Source organism: Prosopis cineraria, unplaced genomic scaffold (assembly GCF_029017545.1).
Source record: "Prosopis cineraria cultivar Desert tree isolate PC_DT_omini unplaced genomic scaffold, ASM2901754v1 PC661, whole genome shotgun sequence".
NCBI classification, from domain to species: domain Eukaryota; kingdom Viridiplantae; phylum Streptophyta; class Magnoliopsida; order Fabales; family Fabaceae; genus Prosopis; species Prosopis cineraria.
In genome coordinates, this window is record NW_026555986.1 from 19,451 (window position 1) to 38,796 (window position 19,346).

Genomic DNA, 19,346 nt, shown 5'->3' on the forward strand with positions numbered 1-19,346 from the left:
ATTTTATCATACAATCATCATTTATATTAAGCAATTGTTCATAATAACAAAATATTTAAGTTTGCCGTAGAAATTTTGGCAAAGTCTCTGCTATAAGTTAAACTTCTTGAAATCTCTACAACTTGTCGGAAAGAACATCTAGATAGCATTTAGAGTTCTACTCTGATACAATATATACATGTATAAATCAAAATAATTTAATTGAGGATCTTACCTGTATGATTCGTGGAGAAATTCTAGAATAAAAAATGAATAAATATTTACATTAATCCACAACCTAATTGAAGCAACAAAATACTTCTTGTCTTTAAGAGTCCCATGAGGTCTACTGAAGAGTAGGTTCATTTTTACTATCAAAATAGCAAAATTTTTTCAATAAATAACATCTCAAAATCATAAATAAATAAAATAAATGATAATCATAAACACAAAACAGAAAACAAGTGACTAATCTAATTAACAATGGTATTATAAATTAATGGTACTATTTATCTTTGATAATTTGGTAACAAAATAGAAAAGAGAAAATAGAGAATCAGAATCAACAAATTAATAATATATCTTTTGTATGAAACAAATTATAAAAATACAGTTCTTAAGAGTTAAAATATAACTTGGAAAACTTCTTTTTTTAGGGTCTAAACATAATGAATAACAGGAATGGACACATAGTTCATAATGATAAGTAACATCTAGCATCGATGGAATGGAGTGGAGAAAATTGAACAATGAATGAGGAAGGTGACCTTGCATCGTTGATTGTGAGCCCCCTTCATTATTATCGACGATGAGATAGTTAACGAAGGAGGAAGAAGGCAAAGGAAAATTGAAGATGGGAAAATCTAAGCTTACTCTCTCTCTCAACAAAATCTTCAAGGAATGAAGACAAAAAAGATAGAAGAAGGAACTGCTCTCTGTCTTTTTTCTTTTCTTTCATCTGCCACTCTTATTCATTCATTTTCATTTTCATTTTTTTAACAAGAGGGCATTTTGGTAAATTTTGCTTTAGGCTGAAGTAAAATGATGAAAATATTTGCTCAAGGCTTGATAAGATTCAAATCCATGACCTATTAGAAAAGTGAGCACATACTCTCCACTAGACCAACTCTTCTTCATAATAAATTTGCACCAATATATATATATATATATATAATATCATTAAGATATCTTACCATCAAATTTAATTTTAATTAAATCTTAGGTCATTACAATGGGTATGTTTGAAAGTGAGAGGTTGTGATTTTGGTGAGTTGAGAGTGTTGTGTTCAAGTGTTGAAATTTATTCTAGTAAGGATATTAATAAATATCCTTGTGGTTAAATTATAGACAAACCATCATTGCCACCATTCGAACTTAGCAAAGCTTTGAAAGTGTTTATTTTAAAGGATAAACCTTTGACTTATAAAAATTTGAGATAATCGAGAAAAATTTGATTTATGCATTTGCGTGTTAATTAACTATATGTCAATATTGTTGATTAACTATATGTAAAAGTGTTATATTTGTAAAACCTATATTTGATGCAAGTTGTGGCATTATGAATGAGTTATGCGATAAGATGAAATTGGTGAGTTTGGAAATTTGTAAACATATATGTCTATGTATGATTGTTGCAGTGAGCAAATGTTTAAGTATATATAAAAGAGGAAAATGTTGAATTTAAACATATGTTGAGTATGATTATGTTTTTGAGAATGATAAGTACAATATAATGAGTTTGATGATATTAAAATTGCATCCTATGTGTTGATGGCATGATCATTTATGATAGGATTTGCTTAAAGGGAGGAGTAGTGATAAAATCTACGTGGTATAGGAAGCTTAAAAGAATAAAAAATTAGCCAAATTGCCAACCATTGAAACTGAGAGATAATCATTGTCTCATTATTGTTAAGGGACCGCTCTATTTGTTTTTCCAAAGGACTCAAACCTAATTAATTTCCATCAATTCACGAGGAGGCTAGATTAGGGGTATAACACTCTATGGTTGTTAGTATCGAGGAAAATCGTGTCTCACAAGTAAATGCAATAGCCTTAGTTAAGCAGCTCCTCATGAGTAAAAGGTTTAGGCAATCGAAATTCACGGACGTTAACATACTATATAACTATCAGTTTCATGTCAAATCTCGAGTAACATCCATTCCTTCTTGCTCCTAACACTGGAGCTAGGTGGTCTTGCTTACATGAGAGTCAAACAGAAATCACCAATACTCACCATCATATTTCTTCATAACATCAAGAAGTCCACTAGATTAGGAGTAATAAATAATTTCATCAAGAGAGTAGGATTCTATGGATGAAGGATCAATATTAAAAGGGACATGCTTGGCAGAGAATTGATGGGTGTAAATGATAGGTTTGCAACGAGCCTCATCACAGATGTTCTTGTTGGTAGGGCAGCAATCCTTTGAATCCATGAGTCAAGGTAGCAGTGAGGAGTCATTGTTGTTGTTGTTGTGAGAGAGAGGGGTGGAGAATTCGAGTTAGAAGTGAGTGTTGAATATGAAGTTGGATTTGGGAGGTGGCTATGGAGGAGAGGGTTTGCATTGGAAAGAGAAAGGAGAAGACTGAAGGAGGGACGACGATGCCATCACAAAAAGGGAAAGGACGATAGAGAGCATTCGTATCGATAACCCATCAATAAATTTTCTTGGCCTCACATTTTGCCACATTACCAAATAATGAGAGAGTTCATGATTTACTAATAGAAGAGCATTTTTCATTTTTGAGAAATTAATTTAGGAGGAAAATTGTCACACTTAAAATTATAAGGTATCCAACACTTTTAAAAAATAAGTATAAAAATAAAATTGAAACTTAACACTATTTTTAACTGTCCACAGAACGCAGTACATGGGAGTTTCTGGTGAAAATACGTTTGAAACGAAACGCGAACCAAACGAAACCTAAAGCATTCCTTTTGATTTCCGCCCATTTTATTCCCTTCCGTTTGAATGTCCATCCTCCCCCTCTCTTCAGTCTCAGGTGCACTGAACGGGTGACTACCTCATTACGGAAAATAACAAAGGGAATTGAAGATCAAACAGAATTAAGTTAAAGATTTTGGCGTTTTGTACTACTTTACTCGGCCTAACCCAAATCGCCGGGACGTGTCAGTTCGTGCCTCTGCAAGTATCATCTCGGGATTATTACCCTCTCACAAGTCACACCCCTCACGCTCATTCTCGCCCTCGCTTCGGTGCTTCTGCGTCTAGCTTTCTCTGCTTCAATCATCTGATCATATTCCTTCGGGCTTCTTTCCGCAGGGTAGTATACTAGGTATCCGTTAGTATTTTCAGTAAGTTCGTCGCTTTTCACTGAAATAATTGTCAGCTTTTCATGAAAGAGGTGATTTTGAAAGAAGGGTTTTAGGGGGATGCTCAATTTGAATAGAGGAATGGGATTGAATCATTCGCTTTGGAAAAAAGGTTAATCAAATGGAATTCTAGGCCGTATCTCTATTGTCTATCAAATATCAGTAACAAATTATTTCATAATTGACTTGGCTGCATTTGAAATTGCATTGGTGTTTTTAGAGTATGAAGATAAAATGTATAATGATTCGTGATGGCTGGTTTGGTTCTGTGGCAATCGGCGAAGGCAAAACAATAATTTCCATCGATTTCCTTTGCATTGACTTATCTACCTGTATCATCCCCGTCTATATATTTCCCTATAAAGTCTGATTTGATTTCAATAATCTACTTTTGGGATCTGAGTTAATTTTAGATTTGATAGGTACCAACAATTGGAGACTTACACTTGGTGGAGCACAAGCTATGGATAAAACTGATTGGAGAGATGAATTGGAGCCTTACTCCCGCAAAAGATCTGTCAAACGAATGTAGGCCTAAATCTCTATTTTGTATTACTTCAACAATCTGAAGAGCTTTTGCTTTGGTGATGTGGTTGCTGTAAAATGGAAATACTGCCATCAAACTTCCCATGTTCGTATAAAATTAAACTAATCATAAAATGTTCATTATTGGTGAAGGAGCCGTAGCAGGCTCATGGTGCCATTGTGCATGATTGGCAAAAATGTTCATTATTGGTGAAGGAGCCGTAGCAGGCTCATGGTGCCATTGTGCATGATTGGCAAAGTTGTAATGCTATTGCTCAATTCTCTGTTTGAATATGATAATTTAGAATTCGGAGTTACAATTAGATTCAGATCTTTCCAACTTCTTTTATGTGCTGGTGTTCTTCATACATGAAGTTATAATCCATACTAAACATTAATGCTATATTATTGTGGTTTAGATTCATGCAAGAACTTTGGCAAGCCAGTGTTACATACTTACATGTACTTATCGCCATGGTGGGCAGGACATGTGCAAAACAAAGTCTGTTTGAGAATCTTTGTATCATTGTCACTACAGTATTGTCTATTTAACATTGATGAATATGACTTTTGGGTTATGGAGGATTCGCTCGGTAAAAAGATTTGTTTTTGACATGTGTTTTTCATAGTCTAATATTTTCTTTTTATTTTGATATATTAATATTTAACCAGTGTACAAGTTCTTATTCTTTATTTTGAGTTCTATAGCTAATGTGTTATTTAGTTCATCTCATCATATCCAGTGACCCATTACCTGTATTTCTAGAGAGCTGAGCTTAACGAGTCATTTTTGTCACTTTCATTTTTTCTAGTTTTTTTGTGTCATCTTTACGAGGTTATTAGACGAGGCCTTTTGGTTAGCAATATACTGAAAGGTTTGGTTGTTGATAAAGTACAATGATGTTATGCAGTCTACGTAGTGGACCTCACTTGGGAAGATAAGACTTGTTGTTATGAAAATGATGGTGATGATTAATATTTTTTAGGAAAGGAAAATTGGTCATTGGCAATATCTATTTGTGTGATTTAAATCACAATATTTTTTGCATATCTTTCAAAATAAAACTTGAAAGGAAAGAGAAAATTGAACTGTATTATGTCCTCACTCCTCACGAGCTTAATGAATTGTAAAAGAACTGTTCGTTTTCTTTTGATTTTGTAGAATGAATGCAATGAGGCAATATCACCATTTGGATGATGATGAACAGCATGAACTTGAAAAATTTTCACAACGTCTTGAGCAGAAGACTTTTGCTACTGCAACAAGCCAGGTATGCTCATATATCAAATCTTGAAATCATTATCATCATTTATGTTACCTATGTAGAAAAATTTAAATTTAGAAGACTGAAATGTAATGAGGCATCCCTTTTTTCCATTACCAATTTCAGTTGGATTATTTGCAGCAAATAACTACAGAGGCAGTTTCAATGGAGAGTAAGTCTCTAAACTTGATGCTCATTTATATGGCATCAAATTCAGTAATTAGCCTATTTCAGATTTTGGTTGTTTGATTTTTCTTTATTCGTAAGTTGTCTGAACTCTGAAATTAATTTTTTTTTTTATTTTTGTAGGTGCAAATAGTCTGCAATTAATGCAAGCCCTGCTTTTTCATGCAGTTGCATTTGTTCATGACAAATATGATTTCTTGCTGTTGATTAGACTTTCATAGATGAATATTTTTTTTTTCATTTATCTATAGGGAATATCAATTATGTGCGCTATATATATTATTTATTCAACTCGCTTGTTAAGCGATAAATGTGTAACTATGCTTGTGCAATGTTTGTTAACTCAAGCTGGTGATACTATTCCATTAATTAAACAGAGGTTTGCTTTTTAGCCTGTAACTTTTTGGTAACTTACATTTATTGAAGTTCTATAGCGAGAAGCTTTGATATTGCTATATTTCATAATTCATAAATTCATTTTTAGCAGTTGGTGGAACAATATCTCTGTGAGTTTCTTACAATTACCTTATCTGTTCTATTTCCTTTTGGATAAGCAAATGATGAGTACTATTTTCCTGTATTTATTTGAGCAATATGTACTGATATATGTTAAATATAATATCTGTTATAGGGAAAATGCAAGAAGAATTATTCCAAAAGGTAAAAATGCCATTTTTTTATCTCTTCTATTTCCTTATTAAAATTGGTAGGACGACATAGAATTGTCAAATAAACTCAGAAGCAAGTATTTAAGAGCCCCTTGGTTGCTTTGTTGTTGATGCAAATTATGGACATTGTTTAGAACTCGCATTTCTGACCATGTTCAATGCCAAATCCAATGCTTTGCAATCTCGACATATTTTGTTGTGAAAGTGATCTAATTGCAAGGTTCAAATGTATCTACTAAGGGGATTAATGGAAAAGTATCGTTGTAAAGATAAAGATCTACACATGGTTTTTATTGATTTGGAAAAAGCTTATGACCGTATACCAAGAGAAGTGCTTTGGAAAGCGTTGGAAAAAAAGGGAGTACGGATTGCTTATATTAAAGCCATACAAGATATGTATGAGGGGGTAAAAACTAGTATAAGAACGCCTAGTGGTCAAACAAAGGATTTTCCTATAAAGATTGGACTACATCAGGGATCATCTCTGAGTCCTTATTTGTTCAACTTGATTTTAAATGTTTTGACGGAACATATTCAAGAGGAAATCCCGAAATGTATGCTCTTTGCGGATGATATAGTTCTTATAGCAGAGACAAGAGAAGAGGTTAATTGCAAACTTGAGTTATGGAGGAGGACATTGGAGTCGAAAGGTTTTCGTCTGAGTAGAAGTAAGACGGAATATTTATATTGTAAATTTGGTAAAGGACTATTCGAAAATAATTTCGAAGTGAAATTGGGAGATCAAATTATACCTCAAGTGGAAAAGTTTAGATATTTGGGAGCCATTATTCAAAATGATGGCGAAATCAGTGGAGATATTTCACATAGAATTCAAGCTGGGTGGTTTAATTGGAGAAAAGCTAAAGGAGTTATTTGTGACCGTAGGGTGCCTAATAAACTTAAAGGAAAGTTTTATCGTACTGCTATCAGACCGGCAATGTTATATAGTAGTGAATGCTGGGCTCTAACGGGACAGCAAGAGCATAAAGTTGGAGTAGCAGAGATGAGAATGTTACGATGGATGTGCGGACATACACGTAAAGATAAAATTCGAAATGAGCACATACGTGAAAAAGTGAGGGTGGCACCTATTGAGGAAAAAATGGTAGAAAATCGGTTGAGATGGTTTGGGCATGTACAAAGAAGACCAAGGGAGGCACCAGTGAGAAGAGTGGAACATATAACTTTGAGTCCGATTAAGAGAGGTAGAGGAAGGCCTAAGAGAACACTCTTGGAAGTTGTTGAACGTGATCTCTTAATTAATAATATTTCTAAAAGCTTAATAAATGATAGAGCACAATGGCGTCTTGCAATCCATGTAGCCGACCCCACCTAGTGGGATAAAGGCTTGTTGTTGTTGTTGTTGTATTGTGTTTATTTCAACTTACAGATACAAATGTTGAAGGACATGCACTTGCCCGATTTGAATGAAATGTACCAACGAATTGCATATGGACTTCAGGAGGTACGTTAGGTACTCAATTTTTAAAGTTAACAATTGTTAATACCATCATGGATAAAGCTGTCTTTTTTTAACTTATCCTTGTTTTTACGGTGGTAGTCATGACTTGTGAGTCTGGAGTAATACATGTACTGTTCAGCCATATTAACAAGTGCCAAGCTTCATGAAACCACTTTATAGAATAGAAGATTTGGAAAGATTTAGCATAGAAAAATAAATACAGTTTTCATGTTTTTCTTATACGTTATATTGGCAAGTGAATGAATGTTATTTACTTTTGCCTTGTGCTTCCTTCATGGGAAGGAAACCTTTCAAGCGGGCTTGGTTTATTTCCTTCATGGGAAGGAAATCTTACACTAGAAATAGCTTATAACTGCACATTTAGGGGAACCCTTTTTTTTTTTAAAAAAAAAAAAAGAATGAAATATTACCCCCTCGTTCAGATTGTTACTCCCTGTCCTCCTTTGTTCTGTCCCTCCTCTACCCCATCATCTTTGTTCTGTCCCCCCCCCCCCAACCCCTTCTCTCTATTTCTCCAACTCTCCCCATAAACCCCTCTATTCGCATCAGTGGCAGTGTGTGTATTACATCAGTTTGCTCAGAAATGACGGAAGATTGGGAAAGATAAGAAAAATTATTTTTGTATTATGCCTTTTGTTTTGTGTTATTTTGGCAATTGACTAAATGTTATTTTAATGTTATTCACTTCTGCTTTATGTTTCTGTTGCAACCCTCTATCCTAATAAACTTAAAACCAACGAAAATACAGAAAATACACCACAAATGGGATTAAACAAACTAACGGAGTTGTATTGCAAGCAGAATAAGGAGCTGAAATTACAGAGTACATGAAACAACACAAAATATGATGAAACAACACAACATACACCCAATACAGCAACACAAACCTAAGCTACGCATGAACAAATGATGAAGCAAGATGAACTTCCTCCACCCCAACCTGGCATTCGAGAGGCCAGAGCTCTCCACAACACTCCAATTTTCAAAATACTCCCACTTTCCTTCTACACGAACATATAGATTTAAAAAGCCAAAGTAGATTGCCCCTGCCAAAACACTAGCTTTACTACCCCACTTTGATGTGTCAGCTGGTCTTTACCCATAGGATTTTCTCCTAAACCCATAGTTCCATATTTTCTGCCCTTTGCCATTCTTTTTATATCTCCTTTTTGTGAGTTTTCATAGTGACAGGAGATGGGGTCTTATCAGTTTCCTTCACGGGAAGGAAATCTTACTCTACAAATAGCTTATAACAGCTCACGTGAGTGAACTCTTTTTGGAAGAATGAAATATTACTGCCTTGCTCAGATAGTTACTCCCCCACCTCTCTGTCCTGTATTACTCCTTTTCTTCTCTCCATTTCTATATCTCTCCCCAATCCCCATAATCCCCTATGTCTGCACAAGTGGCCGTGTATGTGCGTGTTACATTACCACTTTCATTGAGTTTGCTTAAAACTTAATTCATGTAATTGTATTTAGCCTTGTTTCTACATGTCTGTCTGTCAGCTTGATTTGCTTTCCAAGTTGAAGATGATTTATATGCCAATGACTTTGCTTATAGCTTGTCAATATAACCATATTTGTCGTTGTACCTATATCACTTGATCAGCTCGACTCCCATCCACAACAAGCAGAGTCAGCAGACAAGCATGAAAAGCTGAAGATACTTAAAGCAATGCTTGAGGATTTTATACCGTTCCTACAGATTTCCAGGAGCAAGATTTCCCCTGCCTTCAAGGAAAAATTACTCTTCTATGAGAAGCAGATTATAAATTTTGTAAATAAACATAGACCATGGATATTGTCACTGCCGCTTGGACAGGTTCCGCTGCCTGCTATGCACTCCTTGCTTCTGCCACCATCCCGACCTACTCATGTGCAGTCTCATGAAAACCAAATAAACTCTGAAGGGCAATCCCAAGAAGCATACCAAAGGGTAAATATGCCATTTTTTATCACTTCTATCTTCTCAATGAAGTTGGCGGGAACAACAGAAAATATTCAAATAAACTGAAAAATTAAGTACTGAAGAGCCCCTTGATTGTTTTTATTGTGAGCAATTTAGATAATAGTAGAAAAAATGAACATCTTTCATGGAGTATTTATATTTTCTTATCTAATACCATAAATTTGTCATGTTCAATCTATATGCATTAATGTTAAGTTGAGTGAAACAGATCTGATTGTATTGGAATTCTCGAGGTTTCAAATGTTTTCATATCTCATTCTGTTCATTTCAACTTCCAGATCCAAATGCTCAAGGAGATGTACTTGCCAGAATTGAATGAAATTCACCAGAGAATGGTTGATAAAATTGAGCAGGTATGTTAAGTACTTGGTTTTGGGACCAAACAATTTTAAAATTATATTTTGATTAGTACTGGCAAAATCAGCTAGCATCCTCCTTTTTCGCACAGACTGACTTTAAAATCAGCCTCTTTAAAAACATACCTAACCAGTCCTGGGTGAGCCAGTCCCACAAAAAAAAAAAAAAAAAGCTCTTCTGATATGGAAGAATGGCCAAGTGGGGTTTAGCCAATCCCCTCTAATGGACTGATACATTGGGCAACTTCTGCACACAAGGGTGTTCAAGAAAATGTCTGCAAAGCTCTTGAAACAGACCAAAGCCCTTAATTGGCAATGAGTTTACTTACAATTTATCCATTATTAATTAATATAATCGTATCTGACCTTGAACTTGTACCTCTTCCAGCTCGACTCTGATCCGCAGCAGGTGGGGTCGGTTATGTGTAGAATGCTGAAGATGTTTAAAGCGGAGATGGAGCGTAGTGTAGCATTCTTGCAGACTTCCAGGGGCAACATTTCTCCAAGCTTGGGGGAAGAACTACCTTCACATGAGAAGCAGATTATGACTTTTATTGATATGGGAAGGCTTGTTCCCGCCAGCTACAGAGCTTCTGTATTATCAAGTTCTGAAGCATCTAGCAGCAAAACAGCACAGTAGCGTCTATTTTGAACTAATTATAAGATGAAAGAATAAGAGCAAGTGGAATGAATCTACAATAAACTGGCATGTTTGATGTCATACTCTCTTGATCCAATAAGATTTATGATAAATTCGTTGATTCAATTTTGCCTATGGGTAGTTATTTTAGTTTCCAATATTCCATACCTGGAATCATCCTGATTTGATTTTAAATTGACAATTATATTTTTCCAAAGTTTTGTAAATAAAAAATTAATGGTTTTTTATGTTTATAAGTGAAGTTTTTATATTTACAACTAAAATATCTTATATTTACAAGTAAATTTTCATAGTTTTTATGTTGTAAATTTTGACAGTTGGCTCATAATTTCTGGAGAAATATGTAAATATAAGAAATTGACTGGTAAATCAATCAATTTGTAAAATTTAAACAATGCAAAAATCATGGAGATTTACTCGTAAATCTAAGAAACTTGACTCGTAAATGTAAAAAAATTGATTTATAAATATAAACATATTAATATTTTAATAAAAAAATTTAAAATATAGTTTTTCATGGGCTGCAACACTCAACCAAATGTTTGTTGAAAAAAGAAGAGTCAGCATCAAATATTTATCTTCTTTCTTGTTTCAAGTTTCCAAAAAAAAAAAAAAAGAGTACAATTTAATCGATGCCAAATTATCTGATTTTTTTTTGGGGTTTTGACAAAGACAAGAAGAAAATTCATCTTGCCAAAAGAGATCTTTTCACTCCTATGTAAAATGAAGGTCTTGGCATTAGATATACTCATAAGATCAATATGGCATTGCTTGCTAAGCAAATTTGGAGAATTTTGCCTTCTGAGCAAGATTCTTTGCTTGGTAATACATTGATACGTTGACTCTTCTAGTCAATTTAAACTTAAGAAACCTTACAACTCTTCTTGGTTTTGGAAATGCATCTTAGAGTCTAAGAACATTATACTATTCCATTTAAAGTGGCAGGTAGGTAATAGTTCAAGTATTCCTATTGATTATGAGCTTTGGTAGACGCCGGTCAACATTAGTCTTTCCCATGGACTCAACGTTAAGATGGTCTTTGATTTGCTAATTCCTAGTTCCTTAGCTTTGTCATCAATCTCTTGGAATAGACCTTTAATTTCTCAATTATATAGTAGTAATATCGCTCAAGCGATCTTGAAAATTCCTTTGCCTCTATGCAACATTGATAAGTTGATTTGGTCAAGTAATTCAAACAGCTCTTGTAACATCATAGTTTTTATTAGGAACTAATTTGTAGAATTATTAAGGAAATTAAATAGAGAAAATTTATAATTGAGGTTTGACTTGGGAAATAAGTTGTGTTTGAGGATAATTGAGGTTTATTGATAGTTTAGGCATTTAATCATGGGCTAAAATGGGCCTAAATACATGCATGGAGGTTAGATAGGATCAAATTTAGGTATTGGGATGGATTGAGTCCAACTAGTAGGCTGTAATTGAAGTGCAATGTTTCTATGTTATGTGCTATGGCACGTGGTGTGCTTACCACGGTGCACAGTATAAAAATTTGAAATATCTATTTGTTATCGTGATAGATGTGAGAGAGGGAGAGTTGGACGGTTTTTAGGAAATTTTTCTAAAGCTCTACTATGGTTTCAAAGCTCTAACCCTAAGGCATGTTCTTAGGTGCAAAATAACTAAGGTAGGCATAATCTTCATTCTATCTTCTACTATCCTCTTTTCAAGGGTTTAATTAGTGTTTATTGTTAGGGCTCCATTTTTATAGGTTCCCAGCCCTCAAATTCAAATTTAAGATGTTGTTTGAGATTAAATGAAGGTTGTTTAGGTAGTTTTGATGTTGTTTGTGGCTATAAAATGATTAAATTCGTAAAACTAGACTTAGAAGTGACACTTGGATGATGATTTTCAAATTTAGAGGTTAAATATATGAATAAGGAGTGTAATGAGAATTAATGAGACTAACTATAATGATGGAAGTTTATGGGAAGTGTTTGGGTTAAGGAGATTAATTAACCTAACTCTAAGATTAGTGTGTGATTAGTGTCTACAAATTATGATTAGTCATAATTATAGTGTATCAATGACGATTAGCATTATATGTTGTGTAGATTATGGTGTTGACACTAAAGAGGATGGTCATTTGCATGTTTGAGAAATTTTACTCGCAAGGAGTGAAGTTAATCACTCTAACTTCTTGTGTATGGTTGGGAGTTTATGTATTGGACCAAATTATCATGTGATATGCTTTCATTAAGCCCAATATGTGGCACATGTGTAATATCCTCCACCTTCTAAATTATGATTAAATTCAAATCTCAATTAATAAGAAGATTAGATTAAAATAATTAACATAAGACCATGTTACAAATGGTGGAAAAGTTAAGATCTCAAGTTTACAAAACTAAACCATTTTCAAAATCTTTAAAATAAAAAAATTAGAGTTCACCAATATGCAGAAGCATGGGATTATTTCAAATATGAGTGCATTTACAAGAGCATTTGAAAATAAAAAAATTCTGTAAAATTTTAGGGGATGCGTCGCAGCATGTTCGCCTCTGTGGCATGCGCCATGGTGCATTTGCATGATTTTTGATAGCATTACTATCAATTTGAATAGCTTTTAGGGCAACTTTTGAAGCTTTTAAATTTTCCATCTGATGTCCAATTGACGAGGCTAGGTGTCTATGAAAAGCTCTTTCCGAGCTCTAACTAATGGCTTTAATTTTATAATCAAATTATTATATAATAAAAATTTGAAAACTCTTTTTAAAACTTACACTTTTTTAACATTTTTCTCAAAACTAAGTGTCCAATTTTATCACCAAAAGTCAATAGCTATTGATATCAATTAGACCACATGCAAAATATCAAAACTGACTCATGCCTGGCACCATATCACATAAAACATTTTTAGATCAAGATTTCACTACTCAACCCCTTAATCTCAAACATACAAGGGAGAGTTCCAATCAATTTTCATCAAATATTTCATATTCAACACATATTATGCTAAACTCTTACTTACAGTAGTATTTTGGCCTTATCACAGATATCATATTTCATAATTTCACTCCTTAGAGCTCAAAATATACTTACAATTCACAAAGCACATGACGCAAGTAAGGATCAAAATGAACTAATCCTAGTTGGCAATTGAAATTTTCAAGTACATATAATGACTTAAAAATAAAGAGGCATGCTAAAATAGGGTTACAATCCTAAGCCTCTCATTGCTTTCCTGTTTCCTATCCTCTTGAACTATTTCTTATAATATTGAAGATATTGGGGTGAGTACAACTACTCAGTAACCAAAGTTTAACTAACTTACACTAATTCATGTTACTTAATTTAAATGCAAGTGGCAATACAATCAATTCTTCCAATTCATATAAAACATTCAAGAGCATAAATTTACTTTTCTAAGTGTAATAGTACATACTTGTGAAATAATGCTTTTTAATGATTTTCATGTAGAAAGAGTTTGTCACACAATTAAATGACATTTACTCAAAAGGGATTAAAACTCAATTAATGAGTATCCTCGTTAGAGTCACAATACAAATAACCATGTGCCCTTACTCACTATATATATGATCACACCTCTCTTATATCCTTATTATTCCTCTGACATGAAATCATGGGCTATAACATAATGGGACATTCTATAATCCATGAATTTCCTAGCCTAAATATTTGTAAGGGGATTACCCAGTTAAGGCTCACCTAACTTACTTGTGAAACATGATTTCCCCTATTTCTTACTTATAGGATGTCATACTCCCTAAACCAGCTTCCTCGTTGAACTAATGGATAGCTACCTAGGTTCAAGTCTCTCATTGAACTAATGGGATAGTCCTTTATTGAACAAGTGGGACAATGTGAATATAATTAATTCGGTAAGGCATCACTCGGATGGGAGCCTTACCACATGGATTTAATTCTCTACTTCTCTTTCTAGGCAAACTCCCACCTCTTAAGATCATGCAATGTATATTCATGCAATAATTCACATTTAACATAATTTATAGAACTCCACATAATTAATTTCATTGAACTCCACCATCTTACAAATTATTGAACTCCAATTCAAACAATTCATTGAAATCTAAATTTCAAAATCATTATACCTCACACATTCACAATCATTGAACTCCATACATGTCAAAATCATTGAATTCCTATCAACTCAAATCATTGAACTCCTATTTTCATAATTATAGTACCTTACACTTTGACAATCATTGAACTTTATAATTTTAAAATTATTGAACTACATCAAATCACCACTTCATAGTAGGCTTTTTAAATAAAGCAAGCCACATTTGCATTTTAACCAATTTCACACAATTCAATTATCAAATATTATTCAACAAACTAACAACACATAGAAGTACAAGATAGAATTTTCTTAATTACCTCAAACCTTTAAGAGGTTAAATATTTCACCCTTAAAATACTCACTCCTAAAGCTTTCAAGAAGTTTGAATGGTGCCAATAATAGTCACACTACAAGTATTTATAATGCAAATCATCAATATCCATATTTGGGCTAATTTTTACTAATACTTCAACACTTCTTAATGCTTAAGATTCATTCTTGTCTCGTATAAAAATACCCATAAAGTTTCTTAGCTTCCTTTAACCCTCATTAACATCATTAAACTCTTTAGTAATCATTAATAGGACCATATTATTCCTAACCAACATATTTATGAGGAATTTTGGACATTTAATGTCTCTCAACCACCAATCCTCATATAATCATAAATATCAAGTTTATTTAGCTCAATCTACTCTCATTAACTCTATATAAGTCAATAGGTTCAGACCTATAGCTTCTATGGACTAAAAATCACCATTATCAACCAAACCTTAATTGTTACCATCAAGAAAATGGAAGATGAGAGAAAGATTTAAGTAAGGAAGTTTGCCTTTGATATTTAAGAGCTCCAAAATACTCCAAATATTCAAATTTCCTAAGCTATAACACTACTCTCCTGCTGCTCTCTCGTATTCAGTTTGTTTTCCTCTATTTTTTACCTCATTTTGTGAACTTATAAAATAAAAAATGTGACCATACAACGCGACGTATGCACATTATGCCGCAGCGCATGGCACAAAGAGCACCTCCCAAGTGTGTTGCCACACATGCACCACGGTTGCTTGTCCACAAGCCACGATGCATGGCACAGAATCTCACCTTTCAGAAATTCTTCTTTCACTCTCGAGTAACTTAACTCTCCTTTAGACTAACATTTAGGGCTGAAGTTGAAATCAAACATACTCGTTAAGCCCCTCTAGCCACACACCTCGTTAATACACTTAATTAATTTGATTGAGCTTATTTAATTTGGTTTAAAATTGAGGATGTTATAACATGTGGCTTGGATTAGCTTACATTTAATTAGGTGAGCTAGATTATTGAGCATGATGTATAGAAGTGATAAGGCGAAGTCATGCATATTTGTGTTTATAACTTGAAATATTATATGTGTTGAATATGCGTTTTACTTGCTCACTTAGCAATCTGCATGATTAATTGCATGCTCATGCATCACGACATTTTAGACTTAGTTACTGGGACCTTTATGTTTCATTCGTCATGGTTAACTATTTTTTTAGGGAAGAGCTATGTTAGAGAAGTACTCAGGGTTTAGCATTGGTGTGTGAAACACTATTTTTTGTTTTTGTTTTTTTACCATCTTTTTAGTTGTATCATATACACTTGCTAAACTGGGGGCATTTTTATTGTATATTCAGCATGTAACTCCTTTGTTTAGATCAAAACTCATTTCTGCTAGCTATGAGAATGGTTTTTGATTCTTATGGTATCATGAAAAATGTTTTAGAATATGATGATGATTATGTGATGATTTAAGATTAAGGAGTTTCTTATTATCAATTGTGTTATGTGATTATAACCCAACTATAGAAATTTAGGTGTGATTAAGCAAATGCATGTCTATAAATTTTAGTTGATGCGTGTGTGATGTTGTTAAGTGTCCTACATTATGGTTATTGGCTTTGGTTGTAGTTTGAAAGTGTAAAGAAATTTAACAGTGTGTTTTAGGATTGTTGGAGGTTTTAGTGGATAAAATCTCCATAAGGTGGAATTTATGCACCAAACAAAAGTCATTAGGTAGTTTATTTAATAAGTTTCGCATGAATACTTGAATCACCTAAATTGAATGTTTGTATAAATTGCGCATGTTTGAAGGGAGGTTCAAAAATCTAATATGTGATAGATAGTCATTTTGTAATATATTGCGATGCATGTGTCCACACCTCAGTGCACTATCCACTTTAAGGCATAATGCCTCTATGACGTTCATTATAGAGGGACAGCATGCACAGTGGCAGACGGCCCTAATTTTTTCAAAACTACCCCGTTTTGTTAAATCTTTAAAAAAATTCCTTTTTTTTATCTTTTTACCCTCTTGAAACTTGATTTTGGACAAATTTGCCCCTGGAAACTATGCTTCATTGAAATAAGAGTTTTGAAATATCAATTGATATTTTAAATCCTTGTCATCCTATTTTTGGTACTAAATATTTAACTAAGTTTTCTTCCTTAATTACTATGGTAGGCTTACTTTGAGATATTAAACACTTTTATTATCATGGTAGATCATTTTCTACCATGGTGGTTGGTTTTATAGCAAGACTGGTTTATAAGAAAAATCTTTTTCTACTATGGTAAACTTTTACCAAATGCTTTTATTCTTATTTATTATAATATACTCTTTTCTACCATAGTAAGGATTTGAAATGATAATTTTTGCCTTTTCTACCATGATAACTATTGGAAAATCTTTTATTTACTATAGTAGTGGTTTAAAGATATACTTTACTTCTAATTGCTATGATAGGCACTCTTCAATCATAGAAAGTGTTTAAACAAGTTATATTTGAAATAAATTGTCTTTTAATGAATTAAAAACTGGTTTATAATTAAGGGATGTTATAGCTCTTACATTATGAAGAGGGGTTACTTGCAACTCTGCAAATCTAGGTCAGTAGTATTTGATGAATCTTTTTGAAATTTTCTTTGAAAAATCACCCTACCTCATAAACAACTTTATTTGGAGTAGTTGTTACATTGTGCACTTCCAATTGGAGATATCCTTAGACATCATCATTTAGATGTTCATTCACATTGTGCGTTTCATTGTGTGGAATCAAAATCTTTAACCCATCTTTTTGGGAGTTATCATTATGTTAAATCAATTTGGTTTGGTGCTTTGCCTATTCATTAATCTAAGATAGTGGCTGTCGGTTTTTCTACTTGCCTTGTCACAACTCTTACCAAGTTACATAAGGATGGTTTGGATTTTCAGCTTAGAAGTCTTATTATCTTTTTTGAACTTGTATGGCGAAAAAGAAATCTTGCATTTCATAAAGGAATTATTTGTCTCCCAAAAGAAGTGATTAAGGAATTTCAACAATTGTGCTATTATCTTTTGGAGGTTTATGCTTGGCCTGTTATTGACAAAAGGAATAATAATGCTTCAAGAGTTTGTGATTCTATTATGATGTGGACTAGATTTCCTTTTGTAAATCCTCAACAGATTTGTAACATAAGGATGAAAAAATTCAAGCAGTAGCATCTTTTGCATTGTTATAGTCTTCATCAATTTTGAGTTCACGTGAAGCTTCATTTGGAAATGGTTTTCTTTCACTGAGCTAAATTGTTTTAATCTTTAAATGAGGTATCCATTCACTATGATCTTTCCTTTCAATGTTATCGAAGGAAATTATTCCACTGCCTTCTTCTGAAGCACTGCTCTCTTTTATTATTGGTGCAAGATATTCATATGCTTGCTAACTTCTTTATTTCTATTTCTTTCACCTCTTGTTTGAATGGGAAGAAAAGTTGAAAGGGAAGAAAATGAAGAGAAGAAAAGACTGAAAAGAAAAATTATCTCTTATTATGTTTGAATGAAGAGAAAAAAATAAAAAGAAAAGAAAATGAACAAATATTACAATGACTATAGTACTCTTGTGTTAAAATATATCAAATTCGATATAATTTTCTCTACACAAATAAATTGAAGGAAAAATTGTATTAAAATTAATTTCATCAAAATAATTTAAAATCAAATTATTTATAAAAAAATGTATTTTCATGTTATTATATTTACAAAACAAATAATTTAATAAAAAATATATTATTTTTTCTATTTAAAAAAATAAAAGTGAGTAATTTATTAAATTTAAATATAGTAATATAAATAAAAAATTATAAACTCATTTTACAAAACTAGAATTCAATAACAAAAGAGAAAAGAGAAATAAAACTAGATTTACACACCAATTGGTGTTAATGTTGCTTTTTTGTTTTTTTTTTTTATTTTGGGTAAGAAAGGAGGCTAACCCCCCCCAAAAGAAAAAACTAATAACAACCTATAGCACATCCAATATCAACAAAAATAAAATCTCTTAGGTTATGTTTGGTACATTAAAATTGGGTCCAAAAGAAATAGAATTAGAATTGGAATCATGCTTTCAATGGTTTGGTGTGCATGAATTTAAATTCTTTATGGACTTCAATTCTATCAAAATACCCAGAATTCAATTCCACCTCTATTATGATGGAATTGCCACAACTTCATAGAATTGTCATAAGTGCCCCACTCTCTCTCTCTCTCTCTCTCTCTCTCTCTGCTTGACACCCTACCCTTTACCTTTCACCTTTGCTGACCCTGCACCTTTGCTGTCAACCCAACAACGTCTTGGCCAGACGACTACCTTCCTCCGACTAAGACCTTGGCAAGACAGCCACCTTCCTCCGACTAAGACCTTGGCAACATCTTGACCATACGGCTGCTCATCGTTGTTTCTCCTACTTTTAAAAGCATCTCAGCCATCATCAAATCCGGGTCTTAATGTTGCAGCCTTATCAGCCTTCATCCCTCTATGTTGATAAACTCTTCCCCTTCCCCCTCTCATCA

General features: G+C 33.2%; 1 protein-coding gene across 7 annotated transcripts; it reads left to right on the forward strand.

The window, feature by feature from the left end:
- Nucleotides 1–2,910: 2,910 nt before the first annotated feature.
- LOC129297949 (mediator of RNA polymerase II transcription subunit 15a-like) lies at nt 2,911–10,536 on the forward strand. 7 transcript variants are annotated; one of them, XM_054936302.1, is made up of 9 exons: nt 2,919–3,298; nt 3,739–3,844; nt 5,004–5,112; nt 5,233–5,278; nt 5,924–5,952; nt 7,351–7,425; nt 9,055–9,381; nt 9,693–9,767; nt 10,159–10,536. In XM_054936302.1, the coding sequence occupies exons 2-9, from the start codon at nt 3,780–3,782 to the stop codon at nt 10,408–10,410; spliced, it is 978 nt and encodes a 325-aa protein (XP_054792277.1). In that variant the 5' UTR covers nt 2,919–3,298; nt 3,739–3,779; the 3' UTR covers nt 10,411–10,536. The 7 variants fall into 7 exon arrangements, with proteins under 7 accessions (XP_054792281.1, XP_054792277.1, XP_054792274.1 ...); XM_054936299.1 differs by having other exon boundaries at nt 2,919–3,279; nt 3,730–3,844; XM_054936300.1 differs by having other exon boundaries at nt 2,919–3,279.
- The last annotated feature ends 8,810 nt before the right edge of the window (nt 10,537–19,346 follow it).